The sequence below is a fragment of the Loxodonta africana genome, chromosome 23 (genome assembly GCF_030014295.1).
Source record: "Loxodonta africana isolate mLoxAfr1 chromosome 23, mLoxAfr1.hap2, whole genome shotgun sequence".
NCBI classification, from domain to species: Eukaryota; Metazoa; Chordata; class Mammalia; order Proboscidea; family Elephantidae; genus Loxodonta; species Loxodonta africana.
Window position 1 is genome coordinate 63978239 of NC_087364.1, and position 25633 is coordinate 64003871.

General features: G+C 39.2%; 1 protein-coding gene across 2 annotated transcripts in view; it reads right to left on the bottom strand.

Annotated features, from left to right (window-relative positions):
- PLOD2 (procollagen-lysine,2-oxoglutarate 5-dioxygenase 2) overlaps nt 1-25633 on the bottom strand; it is a 95522-nt gene that overhangs the window by 34874 nt on the left and 35015 nt on the right. For both annotated transcript variants that reach the window (XM_003416168.4, XM_003416167.4), the window contains exons 2-6: nt 22620-22711; nt 22033-22169; nt 6514-6677; nt 3225-3337; nt 877-940 (exon numbers count right to left, since the gene is read on the bottom strand). In XM_003416168.4, coding sequence (XP_003416216.1) covers nt 877-940; nt 3225-3337; nt 6514-6677; nt 22033-22169; nt 22620-22711 — 570 coding nt within the window. The remainder of the gene's footprint in view (nt 1-876; nt 941-3224; nt 3338-6513; nt 6678-22032; nt 22170-22619; nt 22712-25633) is intronic.

The window sequence follows — 25633 nt, forward strand, 5'->3', positions numbered from 1 at the left end:
GTCCCAGATGAGTTACATTCTCTGACTCTCAATTTGTCCATCTGTAAAAGGGATTCCATGCCTGCCCTACAGGATTATTATGAAGTAAGAACAACAGCAGTAATACATATGCCGAATAAACACTGCCAGACATGAGAAAGGGTTCTATCACTGGCCAACAATGATACCATTTCTTGAATATCAGGCCTAGTACAGTATTCCTGGAATACCCAAGTCAGAGGGGAGGAGAAGCAGTGTTTTGTTTCAGGTCCTTTCCCCACATTTCCTGGGCACTCTAAACCAAATGCTTTTCATTCTGAGAATCTTTTCACTGAACTGAAGGGACTTGATGAATTGCATTGAGTTGCAATGTATTTTAAATTTTTAACATAGTAATGTCAATTTTCAATGTGTCGGTTACTTAATTTCAGTGTATTTTTTCAAGTCACATGTATATCTGGAAACATACATACATGCACGCACACACCTCCACACGCTTCCACAGTATGCCTATCTAGCTGTCAGCAGCTGTCTTTCTGCTAGGTTAGACAGAGTCTACTCCAATGCTCCTGGGTAATCCACAACACAAAGAACTTATAGTGAAAAATGTGTGCTAATGAGGTAATATATTCATTCATAAATATAGTCTCCAGATGGCGAGCTACTCAATTAAGCTATCCAAAGCTAGACTTGTCCCTTTTGCACTGGCCTTAGAAGATGGTTTAAACTGAATACACTGAACTATTATCAAACTAAGCTCAAGTCCTAATATTTTAAAAGGTGGCAATATCTGTAAACCTTAGTCACAGCCTCAAAATGGATATAAGAAAGGAAAGACAGTAGAAAACACAGGTGTTCATTTAGCCACACAAGCACCCCATTATTTAGGAAACATACCTACAGCTCCATTTAAGGCCTGGAAAATTTTGCATTTGTGATCCAACGTGATGTTAAGAGCTTCCTAAAAAATAAGAATAGAGATAATATTGAAAATGACAGCAAAAACAGCAAAACAACACTACCATGCCAATACAGTTTATTTTGGGACAGAGGGTTTAAAGATCCTGTAAGTAAAATGATCATAGCAACATTCTTCAGAAAGAAAATAATTTTACAGCTGGTTAAGCTGGAGGATAAGAGGTACGGATATCATCCACGATGTTCTTCAATTACTTCTACTTCTTCACCTTGTGGCCGGTTGTAACAAGTGAGCTGTCAGCAGAGATGGCACATGTCACTTCTACTCTGGAGCATTTAATTGCCAGGGGGAGGATCTAAGTGTGCCCTTTCCCTCTGGCCCATCCACCAGTGAGGTTTGATATGGATGCTGCACGTGCCACAGTCTCTGAGCGACAACAACAAGCAGAAACCCTCGGCAGGAAATACAGCAAGAGAAGTCAACCTGTTGCGTCAAGATGTTGAGTTTGGGCGTTACTACTATAGCATCATCTCTCCATCCTGACTGATACAATGGGTTAGTGGCTAATCACCCTCATCATATAGATTAATCAGCTTCACAAACCTCGTCACTTTTAATGTGCCAGTTTTTCAGCAAGACTGCCTTGCTATCATTGTTGTTGTTAGCTGCCGCTGAGTTAGCCCCCAACTCATGGTGACCTCATGCACTATGGGCCTGGACCACTGTGACTCACAGGGTTTTCACTGGTTGATTTTTGGTATTACATTGCCAGGCCTTTCTTCCTAGTCAGTCTTAGTCCATAAGCTCCACTGAAATCTGTTTAGCATGATAGCAACACACAAGCCGCCACTGATAAGAGGGGTGGCTGCTGCTTGTGAGGTACAGTGGCTGGGAATTGACCCTGGGTCTGCCACATGGAAGGTGAGAATTCTACCACTGGTCCTCCCTTGCCATAGTAATACTCTCAAAGCTGTGTTTGCATGGTAACCAGAGAAAAGCTTAAATAAGAGGTATATGATTAAAAATATTATAAACTCAGCAGTGATATCTAAGAGAAAGCACCCCAAAGCAAAGACAACTAAATAAGATTCAGAGTACTTTCACAACTGAATTACACTAAGAAAAGAAAAGCCTCACGCTGCCTGGACTAGCACTCATGCCAAGAGTAGGTTTCTTCTCCCTGATGAGAGACCACATCCTTTAGGCTTGCTGCCTGAGGTATAGAAGAGGGCAAGTAAAAAAGGGGAGATTAAGAAAAATATTTTAAGAATGAAGTGTCTTAAGTGTTAAGTGTATAACGAAAATATTTAGATACCAGAAGACACAGAAACAGCTAGAGTTGCAAACTCACTGTAAAATATTCTTACTTTTAAAAACCTCTTATGTTTTCTAAAGACAACACCCACCAATACACAATTCAGTACATTTTAGAAATGTATCCATTTTATATATATATTGTAAATTTATGGAATATTAACTTATATTAGGTAAATACACTAAAAATAGTTTTGAATTTAAGAGTCTTGGTTTTACTTTTCTCCAAAGTTTCACTAAACAAACGCATCTGAGGAATGTTCCCTCTAGGGCCAGTGGCAGACTGCTTATTGTCCCCAACACTCTCCCCTGAGTAACTGAACTCAGATTTTTCGTAGGGCATATTGAAATAAAGAACAAAATTTCCTTTGCATATTTTATGTGGCCACATAAATAATTTCTGGCCAAAGATAAGTATGAGAAAGTGTTGTGTGTGAGATGGCCCCTTGTTTACTACTCTGCCTTTATGCTCCCTAGAATATAGTTGCAATGGCTAGAACTCCAGTAGCCATCTTGAACAAGGAGGACACAGTGAAAATGGGAGCTATGGGGTAAAGGTAGAGCAGGAAAGAGCTGTCCCTCTTAATACCATAAAGCCACGATAACACCCTTGTGTTCCCTACTTCTAAATTTTTTTTTTATGTGATAGAGGAAAAAATAAACAAATGCATAAATACAACATCTATCTTATTCAAGCCACAGCTGTTTTGAGTTGCTCCGTTTGTAACAGTTGTGGTATTACTAATAAAAGGCGTAAGGCTCTGCCAACGCTATAACCCCACAGATCCTCAAGCCCTAATCTCTTTGGCATTGAGTCGACTTTAACTCATAGCGATCCTATATGACAGAGTAGAACTATTTAAAATATGTTTTTGGCAAGAACAACTTGAAATTCCCTTTTTCATTTGCCACACTATCAATAATACCCTTTGCCTCTGAGTATTTCACATTAATGAATCATAAAAGCAACTAAAACAATAAAAACAAAAAGAAAATGAAGGCCATGGCTTACTCTCTTCAGCGGATCAATATAAATTTTAGTGTAAAAGAGCTGATCGTCGTCATTGTCCTGGAGATCCCACTGTTGAACTATACGGTTGATATATGGAGCATAGCCAATAAACCCTGCAATGCAGCAGAGACAGGGAGTATTTAACAGTCAAAGGCCAAAACTCATGTCTACATTAATTCCATTAACCAGCGGCACAGATTCGTGAAGCAATGATGCCTAATCCTTAATGTTGGAATTTCACAGCTTACCATGAGAAATACAGCAAAACTTGGGAAAGCCAGAACCTGTATAAGGTGGAAACCTATCAGAGAAAAAAAAACTCAAATATTTCCCACTAAAACAAGCAACAGAAAAGTGGTAAGACTGCACCCTGTCAAAGGCAGAAAATTTGCAAGACCCAGAAAAGCATGGCAATTCCATCAAGTTCCGGCTCTCACAGGTTTCACTCTATAAGTTATTGAGTGTTGTTTGTTTCATATACAGGCTACAATGAAGTGGGTTTTGGTACAAATTACAAGATAAAAAGTAATCAAATACTTTTTGAATAAACACATTACCAAAATTAACTGCAACAAGAGGGGGATAGGAATACAGTAGGACAGAAGAATTTTCTCCCTGACCGTCTAAAATGTTCTTCTAGGATCCTCTGTGGGGGATCCGCTGATTCTGAAAAAGAAAGTTTCTACTACAGTGGTTTTACTGCCCGTGCCAGAGATGCTAACACAATCAAAGGAACGTTGAATTTGTCACTGAATACAAACATCTCAAAGAAATTTTATATCTAGGACATTTCAGAGATTTTTCATTACTTGAACAAGTCATTACTTTGCCTGCTAAACCATTCTCTGGCAAGGTTTTGTGAGTCAGTCTTAGGAACGGATGTCTGAAATTGGATTGTTCCTTTTGGTCTGAGAGCCTAAGCATGAAATCTGCCAATAACATTCGCCTAAAAAAGACACAGACAACAGGATCATTTTTCCCCTTGGAGTCTTCCTCTGAATCTCAGAAATGCAGCCAAATTGCTATGTTTCACTGACATCCAATACTTTCTAAAAGGGACCAGTGTTGCTCCTGTGAATTGAAAGGAAACCTACTTTTTTTACCCACAAAATTAAAATTTCCTCACAGGAATAAAAGAATAAATTAAAGGAAATAAGTCCAGGAATATTACATTACCTTGAGAAAACAAGACAAAATGAAAACAGTGCAAAGACCAACCACGGGTGGTTCATTTCTTTTGTTATTCTTGCCAAACAAAAACAAATCCTAAAACACTGAGAAGTAATACAGTTTTTTATTCCTGTGACCGATCTTCTCTGGTGAAATATATATATATATATATATAACATTACTGTTTTTTTAATTATATTTATCATTTTATAAATTCCAACATCCTCAAATAAATGCAAAGAAGCTGCACCTATTTTCACAGCGTACAATATATATTTCAAATGATATATATTTTTATATTGAAATGCCATATTGTTTCAGACCAATAATGTTTCTAATATTCGGAGTTTTCCTTGTAAGAAAAAACGTTCGATCTCCAAGGCAAAGATTTTTTTAAAAACTAAAAGATATACCCACAGGTATAACGGTTGCACGATGTTGTGAAAGTGATTAACGCCGTCGAATTCTACTTTTAAAAATGATTTAAATGGTAAATTTTATGGTATTTATATTTTACCACAATAAAATAAAAACTAAAAATAGATATACCCACAGAAATGACTCATGTCCCTTAAAGAACTATCACTATATCATCCGTGAAATTATATGAGGCTTTATTAAGCATAATGAGATTATCTGACATCTCTAATTATTTTTACTACAGAGGACCCTAAGGATGACGTTTGGATGGCCTTGTGTGATCACGTTTCCACTTTCAAATACATTTTCCTTAACTGAAGTGGCTCACACAGGCACTGACTTGCTAGTTTTCTGTCGTTTCCATAGCACTGTGACTCTGACTGAAAGTCAGACACCAGAGTGGGTATGTTACTATCCTGGTGGATCTACAGATGAGATTTCACCATACACGTCATCTTTAGAAAAAATTTTGTAAGCATAAAATAAAACTTATCCCAGAGGTCCATAGCTAAATACCTCCTTTAAGGGAAAGAAAGAAAAAAAAAAAAAAAACTAGCTTTAACTTATTTAGGATTTAGGACAAGTTGAAAGATTAACCATGTATTAGTGAGGGCCTGACAGGCTGGAGGCCACAAAGCAGAAGCGGCCCAGTCTATAGGCTGAGTACTCAGGGCAGAGGCGTCAGAGCGGGCACCCACGTGAGGGAGAGGTTTCCTACGGTGCGTGAACTGGAAATCCAAGTTAGGCTACTGAGGCAATGCGGAGAGAGTTACCAACACAATGAAACACAGTTTCTGACTTGAATAAGCCCGTTGCTATCAAGTCGATTCCGACTCATAGTGACCCTAAAGGATAGAGCAGAATTGCCCCACAGGGTTTCCAAGGAGCAGCTGGTGGATTCAAACTGCTGGACCTTTTGATTAGCAGACAATCTCTTAACTACTGTGCCACCAGGGCTTCTTCTTACTTGAACAAGGAAGTAAAATCCACAGGTGGTACAGAGTGGGTAAAAATAAACTGGCCCAGAGATCCCAAAAGGCATGAACTATAGATGCAATGCGATGGAGAGAAAAAGTGAGCTGAAACCAGGCAGTGCACATTGGAGTTCAGGGTTTCAAAAGTGCAGTATTTATATACAGTAATCATGTTCCTAAGCACAGCTGTGAGGGAAACAACAACAACAAAACAGTTGCCATTGACTTGACGCCAACTCATGGCGGCCCCTTGTGTGTCAGAGCAGAACTGTGCTCCACAGGTCTTTCAGTGGCTGATTTTTGGCAGCAGATCACCTGGCCTCTCTCCCGATGTCCTTCTAGTTAGACTTGAACCACTAACCTTTTGGTTGGCAGCTGAGCACGTTAACTGTTTTAAACCACCCAGGGTTCCTGCTGAGGAGAAATCACTTAAATTCTGGGAGCATTGGTTTTCTCACTCATAACGTGGAAATAATACTAATACCAAGACTGCCTAGTGCTGTTAGGAGCATCAAATGACATACGAGCAAACGCATTGTCAGCTGCACCCTGGATTTTAAACAGATGCTATTCATTTATAGTAATAATAAGTGAATGGTTATTTAAAACTTCATGTCTACAGGTACCACAGGGACAAAAAAAAAAAAAAAAAAGATGATTGTTTTATCCATATTGGTAATTTACTACGACATATGCTAACCTTTTTCTGCCAGTGTCTTACCCACCTCCTGAATTCAGGTAGCGTTTCCCAATGTGTACAACAGGGTACTTGTCTGCTAGTCTCTTATCTGGCCACAGAATTCCATCGGCTGCAAAGACCACTTTGTGGTTTGTCTTTAGAAATTTTTTTAGAACTTCTTCTGGGCCACCAGCAAATATGACATCAAAGCTGTTTAATGAGAAAAAAAGGAAGTCTTAAAATACACTCATTGGAATTCAGACATATAAAGCAAATAAAGAAAAGGTCTCTAATAAAAGTCAGAGCTCAGAGTGCAACACAGAATTAGTTCTGGTCTTAGCCAAAAGACCAAGAAGCTAAAGGACTAATGCAGTTATTCACACAGCACCCGGAACAGTGTTCCCTCAACTTAACACATATAGATTCCACTACATTGTCAGTATTTACATTACACCAGCAAATAAACTCCAAAAAAATGACAGATTTTTTTAGTGGTAGTCTTAATAATTTTTCAACAGTCACTTATTCCCAAAAATGAAATTAAAAAAAGTGTTAAAATGCTAAAAAGTCAGTTACTTGCTACAGAACTTAATAATAAAGACATAGTAACTGACAGAAGCTGCCATTATAACTGCTCCACATTTCAAGTCAATTTGCATCTACCATTATTTCTGAAGAAATCATTATCTTTGACAAAATGTGTTCCACTACTAAACGTCTTCAATATACTTTTAATCTGTGAATCACTATTCAGTCTGAAATCCTAAAGTAAACGTGTTCAGACAAGCACATCTTTTTAAACTGAATATATCCGAAAAAATATTATATAAAAATTGACACTATAATTTAACGTCTTCCGTTTCATTGATTTCTTTTCTAGAGACTTTGTCCCTCATACTGCATTCATGCACACAATCATAATGACTGAACAAAATATAAAGTGTAAAGCCGCTATCTAAAACATATGCACTCTGCAATAAGTTCCCTATTCATTACAATTAGGAGTCCTGGTGATGCAATGATGAAACGCTCAGCTGCTAACCTAAAGGTTGGTGGTCTGAACCCACCACAGCTCCATGGAAGAACGACCTGGTGATTTGCTTCCATAATGATTACAGTTTAGAAAACCCTATGAGGCACCACTATTCTGTTACATGGAGTCACTATGAGCCAAAAATCTACTCCATGGCACCAAATAACAACAACATTCAGTATAACCAGAAATTATTTTGCATCTTTTAGACATCAGTATAACTCCAGGTGAAAGGATTCCAAGGATGATAACTTAATGACTTAACATCCCAGGTGGCAATGGCAAACCGACGCTCTCAAGAGCATCAAAGTCAAACTGGGTCTTCCTGATAGCCAACAGTCCAGGTGCACGCCTGTGCTATCTGACCCAGGGAGTAAGGGCATACACGCCTTTCCCTGCAGACTCACTCTCAAACACTCTCAAAGGACTTGTTAATACACTAGGAAGACCTCAGTCAGAATCGACTTGATGGCAACAGGTTTGATTTGGTTTTACATACACATATGTTCTTATTTTGAAGTAAGCTAATTTTTTTTAACTGATCTAAAAAAAAAAAAGTCATAAAAGTTGAATCCTCTAGAACAGTTTAAAATGAAAAAAAAAAAAAAAGTCTCTCTCTCTGATCCCAAACCTAGTTTTACTAAGATTAAAAAAAAAAGTTCCCGTAATTACTTAGTTGCACATTAGCAATATTTTAATCCTTCTGTTTTATTTGTTTGTTTAAAGATTCAGAATTGGACTGTATGGTGAGGGCATGTGGAGTATTTTTCACTGGGAAGTCTGGCCACCGTGAAGGAGAAAGAGAGGGAGAAGCAGCAGAGCATAGGCAACTCCTTATTAAAAGCACAGGACCTGGAGGTTAGGCACAGCAGTTCTACTCTCAGTCTGTTGAACAGACTTAGTCACGTGGCAGGATGGCGGCCATGTGCCAGCTAAGCCTGGGGGGATCCCATTATTAAAAATAAAGGTGTGGGCATGTCTATGCGGGCTGGTTACCATCTCTGACATAAGTGAAAACACCCATTGTCTTTGAGTCAATGCTGACTCATAGTGACCCTATAAGACGGGATAAAACTACCCCATAGGGTTTCTAAGGAGTGGCTGGTAGATTTGAACTGCCGACTTTTTGGTTAGTAGCTGAGCTCTTAACCATTGCACCCCCCTGCGTTCCTACGTCCAAATTCAAACAAAACCCACTGCCGTGAAGTCAACTCAGACTCATAGTGACCCTATATGACTGCCCCATAGGGTTTCTAAGGAGCGGCTGGTGGATTTGAACTGCTGGCCTTTCCATTAGCAGCCAGATGCTTAACCGCTGTGCTACCAGGGCTCCTAGTGCAAATAATGATTATGAATTTACACTATTCTTGATAAAGTAATTTTTAAAATTTTTTATTGTGCTTTAAGTGAAAGTTTACAAATCAAGTCAGTCTCTCATATAAAAATTTATATACACTTTGCTATATACTCCTAGTTACTCTCCCCCTAATGAGACAGCACACTCCTTCCCTCCACTCTCTCTTTTCGTGTCTATTCTTCCAGCTTCTAACCCTTTCTGCCCTCTCATCTCCCCTCCAGACAGGAGCTGCCCACATAGTCTCATGTGTCTACTTGATCCAAGAAGCTCACTTTTCACCAGCATCATTTTCTATCCTGTAGTTTTTTTTTAGTCCAGTCCAATACCTGCCTGAAGAATTGGCTTTGGGAATGGTTCCTGTCTTGGGCTAACAGAAGGTCTAGGGATTGAGTAAGTAATTTTTTTATAAAAATTACTGACTTCTGGATCAAAGACCTAAATATAAAATCTAAAACAATAAAGATCATGGAAGAAAAAATAGGGACAACGTTAGTAGCCCTAATACATGGCATAAACAGTATACAAAACATTATAAAGAATGTAGAAGAAAAACTAGATAACTGGGAGCTCCTAAAAATCAAACACCTATGCTCATCCAAAGACTTCACCAAAAGAGTAAAAAGACTACCTACAGACTGGGAAAAAGTTTTTAGCTATGACATTTCTGATCAGCGCCTGATCTCTAAAATCTACATGATACTGTAAAAACTCAACTGCAAAAAGACAAATAACCCAATTAAAAAATGGACAAAAGATATAAATAGACACTTCACTGAAGCAGACATTCAGGTAGCTAACAGATATATGACGAAATGTTCACGATCATTAGCCATTAGAGAAATGCAGATCAAAACTACAACGAGATTTTATCTCACTCCAACAACTCCAACAAGGCAGGCATTAATCCAAAAAACACAAAATAATAAATGTTGGAGAGGCTGTGGAGAGATTGGAACACTCCTACACTGCTGGTGGGAATGTCCAGTGGTACAACCACTTTGGAAATTGATTTGGCGCTTCCTTAAAAAACTAGAAATAGAACTACCACACGATCCAGCAATCCCACTCCTCAGAATATATCCTAGAGAAATAAGAACCTTTATACGAACAGATATATGCACACCCATGTTTACTGCAGCACTGTTTACAATAGCAAAAAGATGGAAGCAACCAAGGTGCCCATCAACAGATGAATGGATAAATAAATTATGGTATATTCACACAATGGAATACTACGCATCGATAAAGAACAGTGATGAATCTGTGAAACATTTCATAACATGGAGGAACGTGGAAAGCATTATGCTCAGTGAGATTAGTCAGTTGCAAAAGGACAAATGTTGTATAAGACCACTATTATAACAACTTGACAAACGGTTTAAGCTGAGAAGAAAACATTCTTTTGTGGTTACCAGAGGGCGGAGGGAGGGAGGGTGGGAGAGGGATATTCACTAATTAGATAGTAAATAAGAACTACTTTAGGTGAAGGGAAAGACACCACACAATACAGGGGAGGTCAGCACAACTGGCCTAAACCAAAAGCAAAGAAATTTCCTGAATAAACTGAATGCTTCGAAGGCCAGCATAGCAGGGGCAGGGGTCTGGGGACCATGGTTTCAGGGGACATCTAAGTCAATTGGCATAATAAAATCTACTAAGAAAACATTCTGCATCCCACTTTGAAGAGTGGCGTCTGGGGTCTTAAACTCTAGCAAGCAGCCATCTAAGATGCATCAATTGGTCTCAACCCACCTGGATCAAAAGAGAATGAAGAACACCAAGGACATAAGCTGATTACGAGCCCAAGAGACAGAAAGGGCCACAGGAACCAGAGACTACATCATTCTGAGACCAGAAGAACTAGATGGTGCCCGGCTACAACCAATGACTGCCCTAACAGAGAACCCCTGAGGGAGCAGGCGAGCAGTGGAATGCAGACCCCAAATTCTCGTAAGACCAGACTTAATGGTCTGACTAAGACTAGAAGGACCCCGGTGGTCATGGCCCCCAGACCTTCTGTTGGCCCAGGACAGGAACCATTCCCAAAGCCAACTCTTCACACATGGATTGGACTGGACAATGGGTTGGACGGGGATGGTGGTGAGGAGTGAGCTTCTTGGATCAGGTGGACACTTGAGACTATGTTGGTATCTCCTGCCTGGAGGGGAGATGAGAGGGTGGAGGGGGTTAGAAGCTGGCAAAATGGACAAGAAAAGAGAGAGTGGAGGGAGAGAGCGGGCTGTCTCATTAGGGGGAGAGTATCTGGGAGTGTGTAGCAAGGTGTACACGGGTTTTTGTGTGAGACTGACTTGATTTGTAAACTTTCACTTAAAGCACAGTAAAAATTATTAAAAAAATTATTGACTTCTGTTATATCAAGATGAGAAACGGTACGCATTATTTTGATAAAATAATTCATACGTAGAAAGTTTTCAATCGTGCCTGAGCCCTTCCTAGCATATTAACAAGTCCCCTGAGAGGGAGCCTGCAAGCAAAGGCGTGTGCACCCTTACCCCCTGGGTTAGATAGCACAGCCTTGCATCTGGACTGCTGGCTATCAGGAAGATCCAATTTGACTGTGACGCTCTTGAGAGCATCAATTTAGTATTTTAGAAGCCCTGGTGGTACAAGGGAAACCCTGGCGGTGTAGTGGTTAAGTGCTACAGCGGCTAACCAAAAGTTCAGCAGTTCAAATCCATCAGGCGCTCCTTGGAAACTCTGTATGGCAGTTCTACTCTGTCCTGTAGAGTTACTATGAGTTGAAATCGACTCAACAGCAACAGCTTCGGTTCGGTTCGGTTCGGTTTGGTGGTACAAGTGGTTAAGTGTTCGGCTGTTAACCAGAAGCTTAGCAGTTCGAATCCACCAGCCACTCCTTGAAAACCCTATGGGGCATTTCTTCTCTGCCCTAGAGGGTTCCTATGAGTCAGAATCAACTTGATGGCAATCGGTTTTTTTTTTTTTTGGATTTTGTAAGAATGAATCAGCTTTTCAGCCAAAGGCAATTATTTTAAGGCAAAAGACGAAGACAAAAAATACCTTCACATAACTCGAATAAGAATTTGAATTAAAATATAAGGTTGATGAAACTTTTCCCATTGAGGCTATGACACTGTCATTTCTGCATTTACTTTCGAAAAGTTCTTTGAAGAGATTTAAAGCATCTCAAAGGTCAAGGAAGTTTTTCTACTTAAAATTATTTGGCCACAAAAATTCAAGTAGCCAAACAGAAAAAGAAAAAAAAAAAGCACAAAGGTCATAAAAAATAATTCTCATAGGAATCTGAATGGTTTAAATGTGAAAATAAAATCAAACTTTCCACATTTAACTCTGGCAAATATTTCTGGGTCCTGCAAAAACCGTAAGGCTCCCCCTTATATGGTCACACTGCATCAGTCTTCTACCAGCATGTCAGTATTCTATCTTCAACAGGCCATTGAGACTTTCACAAGTCTTTGTACTTCTGTGTTTCCTATTTCTTTGGCACCATCAACCACACAGTCATACAGGCTCAAAATCTTTTATTGCTTTGTTGCCTCCCTTGCCATGGCCTTTTTATCACATCTTTTGCCAAATTCTACTGATTCCACCTTCTTAGTCTGTTTTGTGGAGTCCTTGGGTGGTGAAAAGTTAAGCAGTCGTCTACTAGTGGAAAGGTTAGCAGTTCAAACTCATGCAGAGGCGCCTTGCAAGATAGGTCTGGTGATCTGCTTCTGAAACGTCATAATGTCCAAAACCCTACAGAGCATAGTTCTACTCTGACACACATGGGGTCACCACGACTTGGAATTGACTTGACAGCAACTCCTATCAACAACAATCGGTTTTGTATTCAAGTCCTTCCTACTCTCATCAGAAAGCACTGACCTAAATTAATTCCATAACTGTACAGGCCTCCACATTATTCATCTCCTTCCTAATTCTAATTAAGTCTCTGATAAACTCTCCTGAAATCCACTCTTTGCCAGTCCCCAGACTGGATCAGTGGTTCTCAACTACGGCCTATGGCAAATCCTTACTACCTGGGCCTTTATGGAAAATACTTCAGGCCTTGAGCGCCATACCGTCCCTCCCACAAATGTCTCAGTTCTGCCATTGAGTGTAAAAGCAGTTGCCATCAACAATATGTAAGCAAATGAGCACAGCTGTGTTCCAATAAAACTGTTTACGAAACAGGCAACAGGCTGGACAATAGTTTACTGACCGCTGGCCTAGACAATGAAGTCTCAATGAATTAGCCTCACATTGACAGGGCTTTAAAACCCTGTACTGACACCACACTGAGTTACTTCATCTGTCATCTGTCTTTGCTCACGATGTCTCCTCTGCTTAGAACATCTTTCGCTAGTCAAGTCCAAACCTACTGACTTTTAAGGCCCGTGTGTTTACACCTACCTCATCTACAAGCCTTTTCCTGGTGACCACAGCTGGAAAACACTGTTTCCTTCTTAACTCCACTTTTTTCCTCTCCCCCTCACAGAAATTTTATTTGCTGCCTTTCAAGTTAAACCAAAAAAAACCTGTTGCTGTTGAGCTGCTTCCGACTTACAGCAACCCTACGGGACAGAGTAGAACTGCCCCATAGAGTTTCCAAGGAGTGCCTGGTGGGTTTGCACTGCCAACTTTTTGGTTACCAGCCATAGTACTTAACCACTACGCCACCAGGGTTTCCGTCTTTCCAGTTAGGTGTGTCAATCTCATGTTGTGTTCCTCCTTCATACGCCAGACCCAGAACCTTACTCATCGGTATACTCTACAGCCTTGTATTGTGAAGAGTCAACAAATACTTATTGAACAAAGGAGTGAATAAATAAATCATCCCAAGTCTCAACAAGAAGCAAAGCTACTGAGTTGTCAGAAAAAAAAAAAAAAAAACACAAGTGTTCCCTAATCTTACTTGTTTTTTTCCTCCCAATTTAATCCCTTCTTCATCATCACTAGCATAAACTTAAGCTACAAATGATAATCATTCAAACTATTACTGGCTATTGTCTAAAAGCTTATATAAAGTCTAACAAAACTGAAACACAGCAGTAGCAACACACCTGGTAATTCAGCCTTTCATCACCTGTTCACCTCAAATGAGCGAGTCCCCGAGGGACACAAACAGCAAACGCGCTCAGCTGCCCGCTGAAAGGGTGGAGACTCGAGTCCACCCAGAGATGCTTCAGAAGAAAGCCTTGGCAATCTACTTCCAAAAAATCAGCCAGTGAAAATCCTACAGAGCACAGTTCTACTCGGGCTCACACGCGGTCGGCTTGAGTCAGAACTGACTGGCTGGCAACTAATTTACTGGTTTCATGTCAAACACATGTCTATATTTTCAGACATCATGTACACTGCAAACCAATACTATGGAATCCAAGGGCCATTTGCTTTAACCTGCAAAATAAATTACAATAAAATCCCAGTGGGAACTGATTAAATTTATTAAGGAATATTAGAGAGAAGAAAAGGAAGTTACGTTGGTATAAGGTGTGTACTATTTGAAGCTGATCATCACTGAGGGGATTTTCCTTCAAATGGCATATAATCTCATGTGCTGAATGAAATCCTTACTGAGGCCGGGTAGACGTGGGAATCGACGCAGACCCTGCCTATCTAGAGGGTCCTCTTCTCCTGATGTTCTCTGTGGCCCAGTGCTTGCACAACCCTAGAACAGAGTGTAGCCAAGTAGAAAGTGGTGACAAAGGCAGCAGACTGCTCGAGCTGCCAGCTATCTGTGAGACCATGAGTCATCACCTGTTCTGTCTGGGTCAGTGTCTTTATTTGTAAAATGAGATGGTTAACTAGATGAAAAGCTCCCTCCAGCTTTAAATGACAGTTAACCTTATCTCTGCACCATTAGAGCTTTCAAATCTGACACATATGTAGTGTACAGTAAGTGTCTGAGTCACAGTCGACTCGACAGCTATGGGTTTGGTTTTTGGAAGTGTTTACTGAATCAATGAGGGAATAATGAAACCATTTTTAATCCCCAGCATTTATTATTATTTATTATGTGCCAGATATAACATATACATAGCATATGTCAGAAAAATGTATCCAGAGGGCAGGATTTCAGTCCCAGTCAATCCACCATCAACCACAACGGCTATCACCATAGTTTGTACATGTTGTTGTTGTTAGCTGCTGTCAAGTCCACACTCAACTCATGACAACCCCATGCACAACTGAATGAAACATTGCCCGGCCCGGCACCATCCCCATGATTGGTTGTGAACCTGACTGTTTTGATCCATAGGGTTTTCGCTGCCAGTTTTCATAAGCAGATCACCAGGCCTTTCCTCCTAGTCTTTCTTAGTCTGGGAGCTCCTCTGGAAGCTCCACTGAAACCTGTTCGGCATCGTAGCAACACGCAAGCCTCCACCGACACTGACAGACAAGTGGTGGCTGTACCTGAGCCGCACTGGCTGGAAAACGAACCCAGGCAAGAATTCCACCACTGAACCACCAATGTTCCGTATCTTACACATAACTGATGCTTAATACATGTTTACTAAAAAGGGCAAAATTCAAGGAGTAGATAATCTGTTTGGGGAATACTTCCATCATAAATACACATATACTACAACGGTCAGGTAAATTCTAGATTTATCCCAAATGAGAGTACCCAGGAACAATCAAACCAGACATATCTGAACACCAATACTTCTTTCATATGTCACCTCCTCTGCCTCTGTCCAACACACCCATTAAAATGCTCGATCAAAGCTCTGTAAATATTTACAAAAACATACAGTTTGAAAACCAGAAAGCAGTGCAATGTATTTGACTAATTCAAGTGACAGCTAATGATTTCATTTCAGTCTTTCCCTCAAAAAATAAAAACTGGGAACTATGACGTGCTTTGGCTTTCCTTCAGACTAATACAAGGAAATGTCCATAGCTAAGGACTAGGTTCTTCATGTCTGCACACTTGAACTGTCATCATTGCCAGGAAGAGGTGCCCATCAAACAAATGCACCTTTGCTACTTAAAACTAGAGACATCGTTATACTTACCTGGCAGGGGAGACAGAACCCAGGGTGGGAAGGGAAAAGAGAAGAGGGCTAACACATTGCAGGGACCACAGCCAATGTCACAAGACGATCTGTCCATAAATTTTTGAATAAGAAAAAACTAATTTGTGCTATAAACTTCCACCTACAACACCATAAAAAAAAAAAAAAAAAGCCTATAGACATCATACTTGAAAAGCTTTACCTTCAAAATATTTTTACTGTTTTCTCTATGAACTAAGGGAAACCCTGGTGGCATAGTGGTTAAGAGCTACGGCTGCTAACCAAAAGGTCTGGCTGTTCAAATCCATGAGGCGCTCCTTGGAAACTCCATGGGGCAGCTCTACTCTGTCCTACAGGGTCGCTATGAGTTGGAATTCGACGGCAATGGGGTTGGTTATGGGTATAAACTAAATAAAAAGCAGGCATACCGGGTATGTAACCTGAACTATGAGACGTACAAAATGTTCCTTTCGTAGAATATATGTAAGTTAGGACCTGGTCACTTTTAGGATAACGCATATAAATTACACCTCTGAAAACAATAACAAAAGAAATCATAAAGCTGGTATTTCACACACAGTTAGCAAAATCACCCCATAAAATGTAACCTTTCAGTTTTCTAAAGGTAAATAATTCTAAAGAAATTATATCAACATCTGAGTTTTTTGGAAGACACACACATATATATATAATATATATAATATGTATTAGGTCTGCCCAGCTTTATTTGCAGAATTAATATCATATAAATGAGAATTCCCTGAGGGTCTCTGCTTATCTCTTTTTTAGTAGCATCAAGTTCAGAGCCTGGATGGCACTTTGTGCTAAATACTTGAATACTGAATATGAAGTGAAAACTCTGCTCACTGATCTCACTGTTTCGGCAAAGTAAGATTTAACGAGAAGCCAAAAGAAATAAACACTGGCTGACATATGAGAGATTAGAAACGACAACATCATAATCTTGGTTTTTAATCAAAGTTCAACTTTTTTTAATAAAGTCAATCCTTTGAGATTTAAAAAATCTTCATAAGTCATTTTATTTCTCCAAAGGACAAAGAAAAACAATCTTTAAAAACAGTTTAAAGCATTTGTCATGTTTCTCCCTCTTGTAAGGTCTGTTCTGCCTCTTGGAAGGCAATTACTGTTACCTCATATTTAAGGAGTGCCTGCCATTGGGCCCTGAGAAAATGTCAATCAGAGAGAGCCCCCAGCTTCACTGTGGGCAGCACGCATACAACTACGATTCAGCAGAAGTGAATAGAAGCAGCCATATACACTCACAGTGATAAAGCATATTGGGTAACAGCAGGGATCTGTGTGACAAAGATTATCTCTCCATTTTCAGCCAAAGTTCATATATTCTGGACCAATCACCCAGACCAGAGCCACCTAGTAAACGGATGAAGCAATGGCTTGATTTTATACTTATTTCAGTTATATATCAACCTTTGTATATGACACTGACTACCAACTCTAACTTGTTTGTTTTTAAGTTTAGTCTTCCTTACTAATATCTTTAGTTGGCAATTGCCTATAAATTTTCAAAGTCCTTTATCTTACTTCAAAGCCATAGAGTTTGTCATCTTTTAACCAATGTTTTAATAAACTGAGGAGACTGTGTGGAAGACAGATGTGGCAGTTTGCTTCCGTAAAGATTACAGCTTTGGAAACCCTATGGAACAATTCTACCCTGTCCTATAGGGTCTCTATGAGTCAGACTCGACTAAACAACAACAGGTTTTTGGTTTGGAGGAGATTTTATATACCAAAATTCTTGAACAGGTATTTTTAAGTAGGAAATATTGTTTTACTGGTAAGACCAATCAATAACCACCACCTAATATGCCTTTCAAATATTTCATATATTCAGAGTCTTTAAAATGGAGCACACTTGTGTTCTGCTTATATAGTCACCCATGAAAATGTAAATTTATACCCTGTTCAAATTTAAACTGAAGTAAGTACACCAAGACTTTATTTCTAAGTAGGTATTCATCTAAAGAATTTTCTTAAGTCTAGGAGAAAAAGAAAAGAATAACCAAAAATGTTATTGGATATCTTTGTCTGATACCCAATAATCTGGATGAATTTTCTACCATGTGCTTATTTCAGGGTCTGAGACAGTTGGTTTACAGTTTATTGTACCCAGCACAGCTCTAGCTACCTGGCGACATTTAATATGTACCTAATTTATTCACAAGAACAGAAGCAATTTTCATTATATTTTGCTTAAAAAAAAAAAATACTGATCACAATAATTAGGTCTAACCATCTGTCTTCAAGGTGACTAAAGTAAAAGAAATACATGCTTCATAAGGTAACTCTAAAAGTAATCCATAGTACTTTACTATAAAATCCAAAATGCTCATTTACCTTGAAGAAGGGCCATTCTCAAATCATTTCTCTCCACAAAAGAACCTGCAGCTACCAAGTTACCATATTTGCCTCCAAAATGTTTATTAGCCTATTCTAAAAGAACCCATGGTACTTTATTCACATTACTAAGAGTCACTAAGTCCACTGTATTTGTTGGTAGTTGTTCTAATCAAGGGGAGACTGTCAAACTTTATAAGTCATACTAGTAGAAATAAACATACAAAGTACAATATGAAATAATTAGGAAAAAAAAAAAAGCTTTAGGTGGCTATACATATGGAAGAGCCCTGGTGGCTCAGTGGTTAAGAGCTCAGCTGCTAATCAAAAAGATCTGCAGTTCGAATCCACCAGCCTCTCTTTGGAAACCTTATGGGGGCAGTTCTACTCTGTCCTATAGTGTCTCTATGAGTTGGAATCCACTGGATGACAACGGGGTTTTTTTGGTTATACATACATAATTTTCCTTTTTTTTTTGTAGAACTCGAAACTTTGACAGATATTTACATTTAGCTAAATTAAACAGGATATATCTTACCCTACGAAGTATACTTATAAATATCTAGTCTCTAAACCAAAACTAAACCCAAGTTGATTCCAACTCATAGCAACCCCGTGGGACAGATTAGAACTGCCCCATATGGTTTCCAAAGAGAGACTGGTGGATTCAATCTGTAGATCTTTTTGGTTAGCAGCTGTGCTCTTAACCACTGTGCCACCAGGGCTCCATCTAGTCTCTAGTATGACTGTTATTCTAAACGTTCATCCCAAAGTCACTTCAGAATACACATTCCCGTGGAAGCACTCTTATAACATTGTTTCCAAATTAATTCACAAAAGCCTATCTAAATGGGCAAAAGGGATCATTCTGGGGTGATAGAAATGTTTTAAAAACTGGATAATGGGAATGGTTCCACAACAATGTAAATTTACTAAAATCACTGAATTTTGTACTTAAAATGAATTTCACGGTATGCAAAGACAAGTCATTTTAAAAAAACAGACTATATAAATCATTAAGTAAATACTTTTTTATGTTAACAGTGACCTAAGTGAACCATCATCTAGTAAACAAACACCACGCAAACAGGCTTCAGGTACCTCGGTGGCCCTGACTAACCTGCTCCTTACTGACAGTCCTCCCAAGGCTGAATTTCAAATCTGGGGGAGGGAGGCTGCGGAGGGGAAATGCAGAGGGAAGGAGCCCTTCTTAAAACCCAAAAGGAGGCCTGGGAATCTACAATTACTACTGGATCATATGTAGTAACTTTTACAAGGAAGAATCTCTTCAAGTCAAAAGCAAAACGGACGTGTGGCAAGACCATGCTGACCATCATAGCTGCTAAACCAAAAAACCCGTTGTGATCAAATCAGTTCCGACTTAGAGCGACCCTAAAGGATAGAGCAGAATTGCCCCACAGGGTTTCCAAGGAACAGCTGGTGGATCTGAACTGTTACGAGCCACTAGGGTTCCACATAGTTGTTAGTTGTTTAACATCTGTGGTAATTTTTAACCAAAATATACTGAGTATTTAATCCAAACAGTTATTATGAGGGTAAAAAAATACAAAGATATAATAGACTCTGTAGAAAAAGTCCCAGTACACAAGCTAACACCTGCTTTCCCACAACCCATCTCACAGGAGTGGATAACCAGAGCAGAACTTTGTTTTTTGATCAAGGAGATATGAGGGATATTCTAAAGATGCAAGTACTACGGGCCCTGTGAAAACTGTTAAGAGCTGATGGTACTAGGACTTCATGATGTCTATTTGAATTTCAAAATTCCTGGCTTATGCACACATTTCCACAAAAAGCACTACTCTTTTACCTGCAATAATTTGTGTCTCTGAATTTTCAAATAGAGGAAGATATACAAAAAGACTCTGGTAAATTAGAGGGAAAAATGCAAGGTGATTTATAGTGAGCAATCAATGACCATGTGGAAGGGGGAGACCAAGTACGGCCCACCCCCTTTCCCTGTGACCACTTTGTGCTTAGGGCGAGATATGTCGACCTGACTTCTAGGGTGGGATAAGACTGTGAGCTGTCTCCCTTTTACTGGGGCGACTTGACCCAAAGAACACCACACAGCAGTCGGTGAGCTATCAGGACATCCATCCCCTTGTGCCCTGAGCACATGCCAATACTCCCAGGATCTGCTTAGCTAAGTGCATGTGTTCTTCTGTACCTGATCCTGGCAAGGAGGAACAGTATCTCTCACCTGCAGCACAGAGGGCTGCACGCAGACCATCAGCCCTGCACTGGCCGTGCAGAAAGGCTCATTGGTCATAGAAGTCGGCGCCCACAAGTGAAGGTGGCCTTACTGTCTCCTTTCAATGTGATTAAAGTGTTGTTCCACTGCCTGAGTGTAAGTCACATTTTTTGTTGGCAACCCCAGACCTTAGCTCAACAAATCAAAAAAAAAAAGTGAAGAAGATGTAAGAAAGGAGGTGGCAGCCACTGATGACCTGACATTATAAAAGAAAGGCAAGAAGATGGTAAGTATTACAGATTGAATTGTGCCCCTCCCGCACACTATGCGTAGTAAATCCTACACACGTGGATCAGAGCCCTGGTGGCGTAGCGGTTAAGAGCTCAGATGCTAACCAAAAGGTAGGCAGTTCAAATCCATAGCCACTCCTTGGAAACCCTATGGGACAGTTCTACTCTGTCCTGTTCAGTCATGGAATCGACTCGACAGCACCTAACAACACAACATACAAGTGGATAATCTCTGGGTGGTGCGATTGGTTAAGTACTTCACTACTAACCAAAAGGTTGGTGGTTCAAACCCACCCAGAGGTGCCTCAAAATACAGCCCTGGCAATCTGCTTCTGTAAGGTCACACCCTTGAACTTCCTATGGAACATGGTTCTACTCTGCACACACGGGGTCATTATGAGTGGGAAATGACTCAGAAGCAACTGGCACCCATGTGGATATAATTACATCTGGGAATAGGGTTTTCTTTGTTATATTAATGAGGCCATGTCAGTATAGGGTGCGTCTTAAACCAATCACTTCTGAGCTATAAAAGGAGCAGCTTAGGCACAGAAGCAAAGACAAACTGGGGAAGACTGATGCCACAGGGATATCAACAAGGAACCTACTAGGAACAGAATCTACAAAGGGACAAGGACTTCCAGCAGAGCTGACACAGAGAGAAAGCATTCCCCTAGAGCCGGCACCCTGAATTCAGACTTCTAGTTCCTCAACTATGAGAGAATAAATTTTGTTCATTAAAGCCACCCACTTGTGGTATTTCTGTTATAGCAGCACTGAGAAACTAAGACAGTGAGGAAGGATCTGGTGGCCACTTCAAATTAACTAGAAGGAGAGTGAAGTTGTAGGCCAAAAGATATGTACACACGAGCAAGTTTCTTCTTCAAGAACATATGTCTTCTTACGTCTCACTTGTATTTATTACTTTACATGGTCTATATCCTGGTTGACCAACATCCATTGGTGTTAAGGATATGTTCATCCTCAATAGAAAAGCTCAATGTCATCCTTACTCCATCTCTAATTTAAGACTAAAACATGAATTTCAAAAAGTGTTGTTAGCTCATGCCATGTTTCCTCATTCGTGTTTACAGCTAACACATCAACTTTGATTATATTACATAACCATAGTTCACACTAAATTCCATTTTTTAAAACAATTATTTGTTGTCAATAATTTGAAACATAATGTAGAAATACAAATTTTTCAACTTTTTAAAAAAAAAGTTTAATATGTACTCTTAAAAATCCAAAGGGTGTAATGCATTGAAAGGTGAAACATTCTCCTACCATTCAGTGAACAGTACAACCAGATCCTCTTGATTGGCGTAATGTTCCATGACTTCTTTCATTAATCTCACTTTTTGGCCCCCTCCAATACTATTGATTCCATCACCACCTCTCCACTCTTCTCCTTGACCAAGGACCTGTAAGTGAAACCAAAAATGCGTTGCTGTCCAGTCAATTCTGACTTTTAGGAACCCTGTCGGACAGAGCAGAACTGCCCCACAGGGTTTCCAAGGAGCGCCTGGTGGATTCAAACTGCTGACTTTTTTTGGTTAGTAGCCAAGCTCTTAACCACGGCGTCACTAGGGCTGTATATATGCACACACACACATATAAACATTTTTCTGTTGTTTTACAGACCATGTTTATACAATGCAATAGCAAATATTAAGAAATTGTCTGAGTGGCCGGGTATTAATAAAGTCAAAAGGTGCCTTTAAAAAAAGCAACTGTATGTAAACTAACAGCAGTTATGTAACCAAACTTTGTCTTCCTTGTGTGGATTAAAGATTTTGTTGTTGTTGTTGTTATGAAAAAACACACTTAAGCGACATAGTCTAAGATCACCATGAGTGAAAACAATGCCATACCTTCACAGTATAATTGAAGTATTCGGCAGACTTCATAAATCGATGGAATCCATCACTTTCTTTTGTTGCTACAGTTATGACTAATAATTTATCTGCAATGACAGAACAAAATAACATGAATGGTTAGCCAAGAGGTTAAATGCTAGCACTGTGCAATTCACTACAGTAATTAGAAAAACTAAGCCCATTGTCATCAAGTCGATCCCGACTCATAGCAACCCTACAGGACAGGGTAGAGCTGCCCCATAGGGTTTCCAAAGAGTGGCTGGTGGATTCGAACTGCCGACCTTTTGGTTAACAGCCATTGCTCTTAACCACTGCACCACCAGTAATTGGAGACCTCATTAAGTGCACAGGAATGCTTGGGTTTGTTAACCTACATAAGACTAAAAGAAATGTTGAAAAAAATAGGTACTTCAAACTGGTTATATTGCTGGCATACGATGAAGAGTCAAACAATGTATTATTCTAATGGTGGCTGTTGTGTTGTATGCCCTTGAGTAGAGCTGCCCCATAGGGTTTCGTAGGCTGTAATCTTTACAGGAGCAGATGGCCAGGTCTTTTCTCCTGCGGGGCGGCTGGTTGGTTGGAATCACTGACCTTTTAGTTAGTAGCCGAGTGCTTAACCACTGCAGCACCAGGGCTCCTTTTCCCTTGGTAAAAAAGCACATTAATGTTCTTCAAAAGGTGTGTTCTCAACAGAATATTCAACACTAAAAGGGAAAACCTTCCATTAAATACATGATTTTTTTTAATGTTGAGACTCTCTTGAAAATTATTTAATGAACCAGCTTCACTGTCACCCATAAATCATCCTTGATTTATTACATACATCAATGAGGTTCTAGAGCACGTTGCATTCACAAAACACTAAATGTGGGTAAAAAGAAAACATCCAATCGTGAGATTGATCTTAAATCTTTAAATTACGATGAGTTGGGAGTAGATATTTAAAAACAGAGATATAATTTTTTCCTATTAGTTGTAAATTTTTGCAAATGAAAATTTTAAAAGCCGTAACATTTAAACCACCTTAAGTATTTTTCGGCAAAAAATAAACAGGAACCGAAGTTGACTTCACAGCAACAGGCTTTATGGACTAAGAGGGAGTCACTGGGTGGTGCAAAAGGTTAACACGTTCAGCTGTCAACTGAAAGGTGCAGGTTCGAGTCTACCCAGAGGCATCTCAGGGGAAAGGCTTGGTGATCTACTTCTGAAAAATCAGTCACTGAAAAGCTTACAGGGCACCTTTCCACTGGACACACAGGAGGCCACCCTGAGTCAGAATCGACTCCATGACAACTGGTGATGGTGGATGGACTAAGAAAACAAACCTAATGTATTTTCAACATTCTGAGCACTGATTCTCACTTATCAAAAGAAAATATTCACAAGGTGTTCAATGTCTCCCAAGCAATAGAAATTAATGTACTATGGGAATTAAAAAGTTTTATATGAACAAATTTGATGGACTATTTCCTTTGGGAAATAGTCCATCAAATTTTAAAAATAATTAAAATGATTATACATAAGTGCAATATACACAAATAATAAATTCACTAGCCAAAAAAAAAAAAATTCCCATGAAGATAAATATTAACATTCTTAGATTTTTCAAGAAAGAGGCATTCCTTATATTTTCAGGAATCAATACTCCAGGAGAAATAAACGTCATTTCCATTAAAGATGTCAAGTCCCAAATGAACATATTTATAAATATATATATAAACATATATTTTATACATATATATAAATATGTTTAAAACAAAATTTCATTTGCGAAGTTTCAAATACGGCTTCACTGACTAAGAAAAGTTCACGTTACACGCATAAATTTCAAAATAGAAAATAACAGATTTCATTTTGAAAAAGTAAAGAGCATACCTTTTTAAGTTTCTTTTCTCTGTAATCAAATGAGTGTATTTAAAGAAAACTTTTTTTTTTTTTTACATAAATCATAAGAATTGGCTACTAGTTTAGACTTTGACTAGACAGATTTTTACACTTACCATTTCTGGTATAAATTTAACAGCAAGAATTTCATCATCTCTAACAGGGAAAGTAATGTTGGCCAGACCTTCCGGTAGACAGAAATCTTACCCAATCCAATGACTCAGAGGCAAAGCTTAAAAATACGTAGTTTCACCATGTCTCACAACCCATATAAGGATTCCTGTTATTTCTCAGTGGTGCAGTGGTTAAGATTTCAGCTGCTAACAACAAGGCCAGAGGTTCAAATCCACCAGCCACTCCCTGGGAACCCTATGAGGCAATTCTACCCTGTCCTATACGGGTGTTATGAATCAGGAATAGACTTTAAGGCAACGGATTTTGGGTTTTTTTTTTTTTGCTATTTCCCATAGATAACCAAAACCAAATGATAAATATGTGATTTTGCTAAAGAAAGTTATGTTTTATAACATTACCATATTTTTATGAAAGTAACATGCATGCTATACATTTTTCCATGTGTTTCCTCCTCCCATGAGGTATTTTCATAAATGCATTATGCCATTTTTTTTTTTACATGTTGCTGTAAAAACTTTAGCACAGCATGTGTACAAAAAATACCTTGTGGAGGGAGGGCACAATGGAAAAAGAAAAAGTGTAACACAGTACAAATAAATACGTTTCCTCTTACCACTATACAAGTATCATGACTATGATAAGAAATAAGTCTTATGCAATAAGGAAAAGAAAGTGCTGACATGTACCACTCACAAGCTTTCACCAGCCAATTCAGGAGTTCAACATCCTTGCCCTTTATATATATATTTTTTTCTTACTGTACTTTAGATGAAGGTTTACAGAACAAACTAGTACTGTCTTACCCTTCACCAAAGTTACCACTTATCTGTTGTCTATTTAGTGTTTTTCCATCCCCATCCCTCCCCTTCCTTGTAACCATCAAAGATTGTTTCTTTTTGTGTGTAAACCTTTCAGTGCAGTAGAGGTTTCAGACAATATTTGTCCTTTTGTGATTGACTTATTTCACTCAGCATAATGCCCTCCAG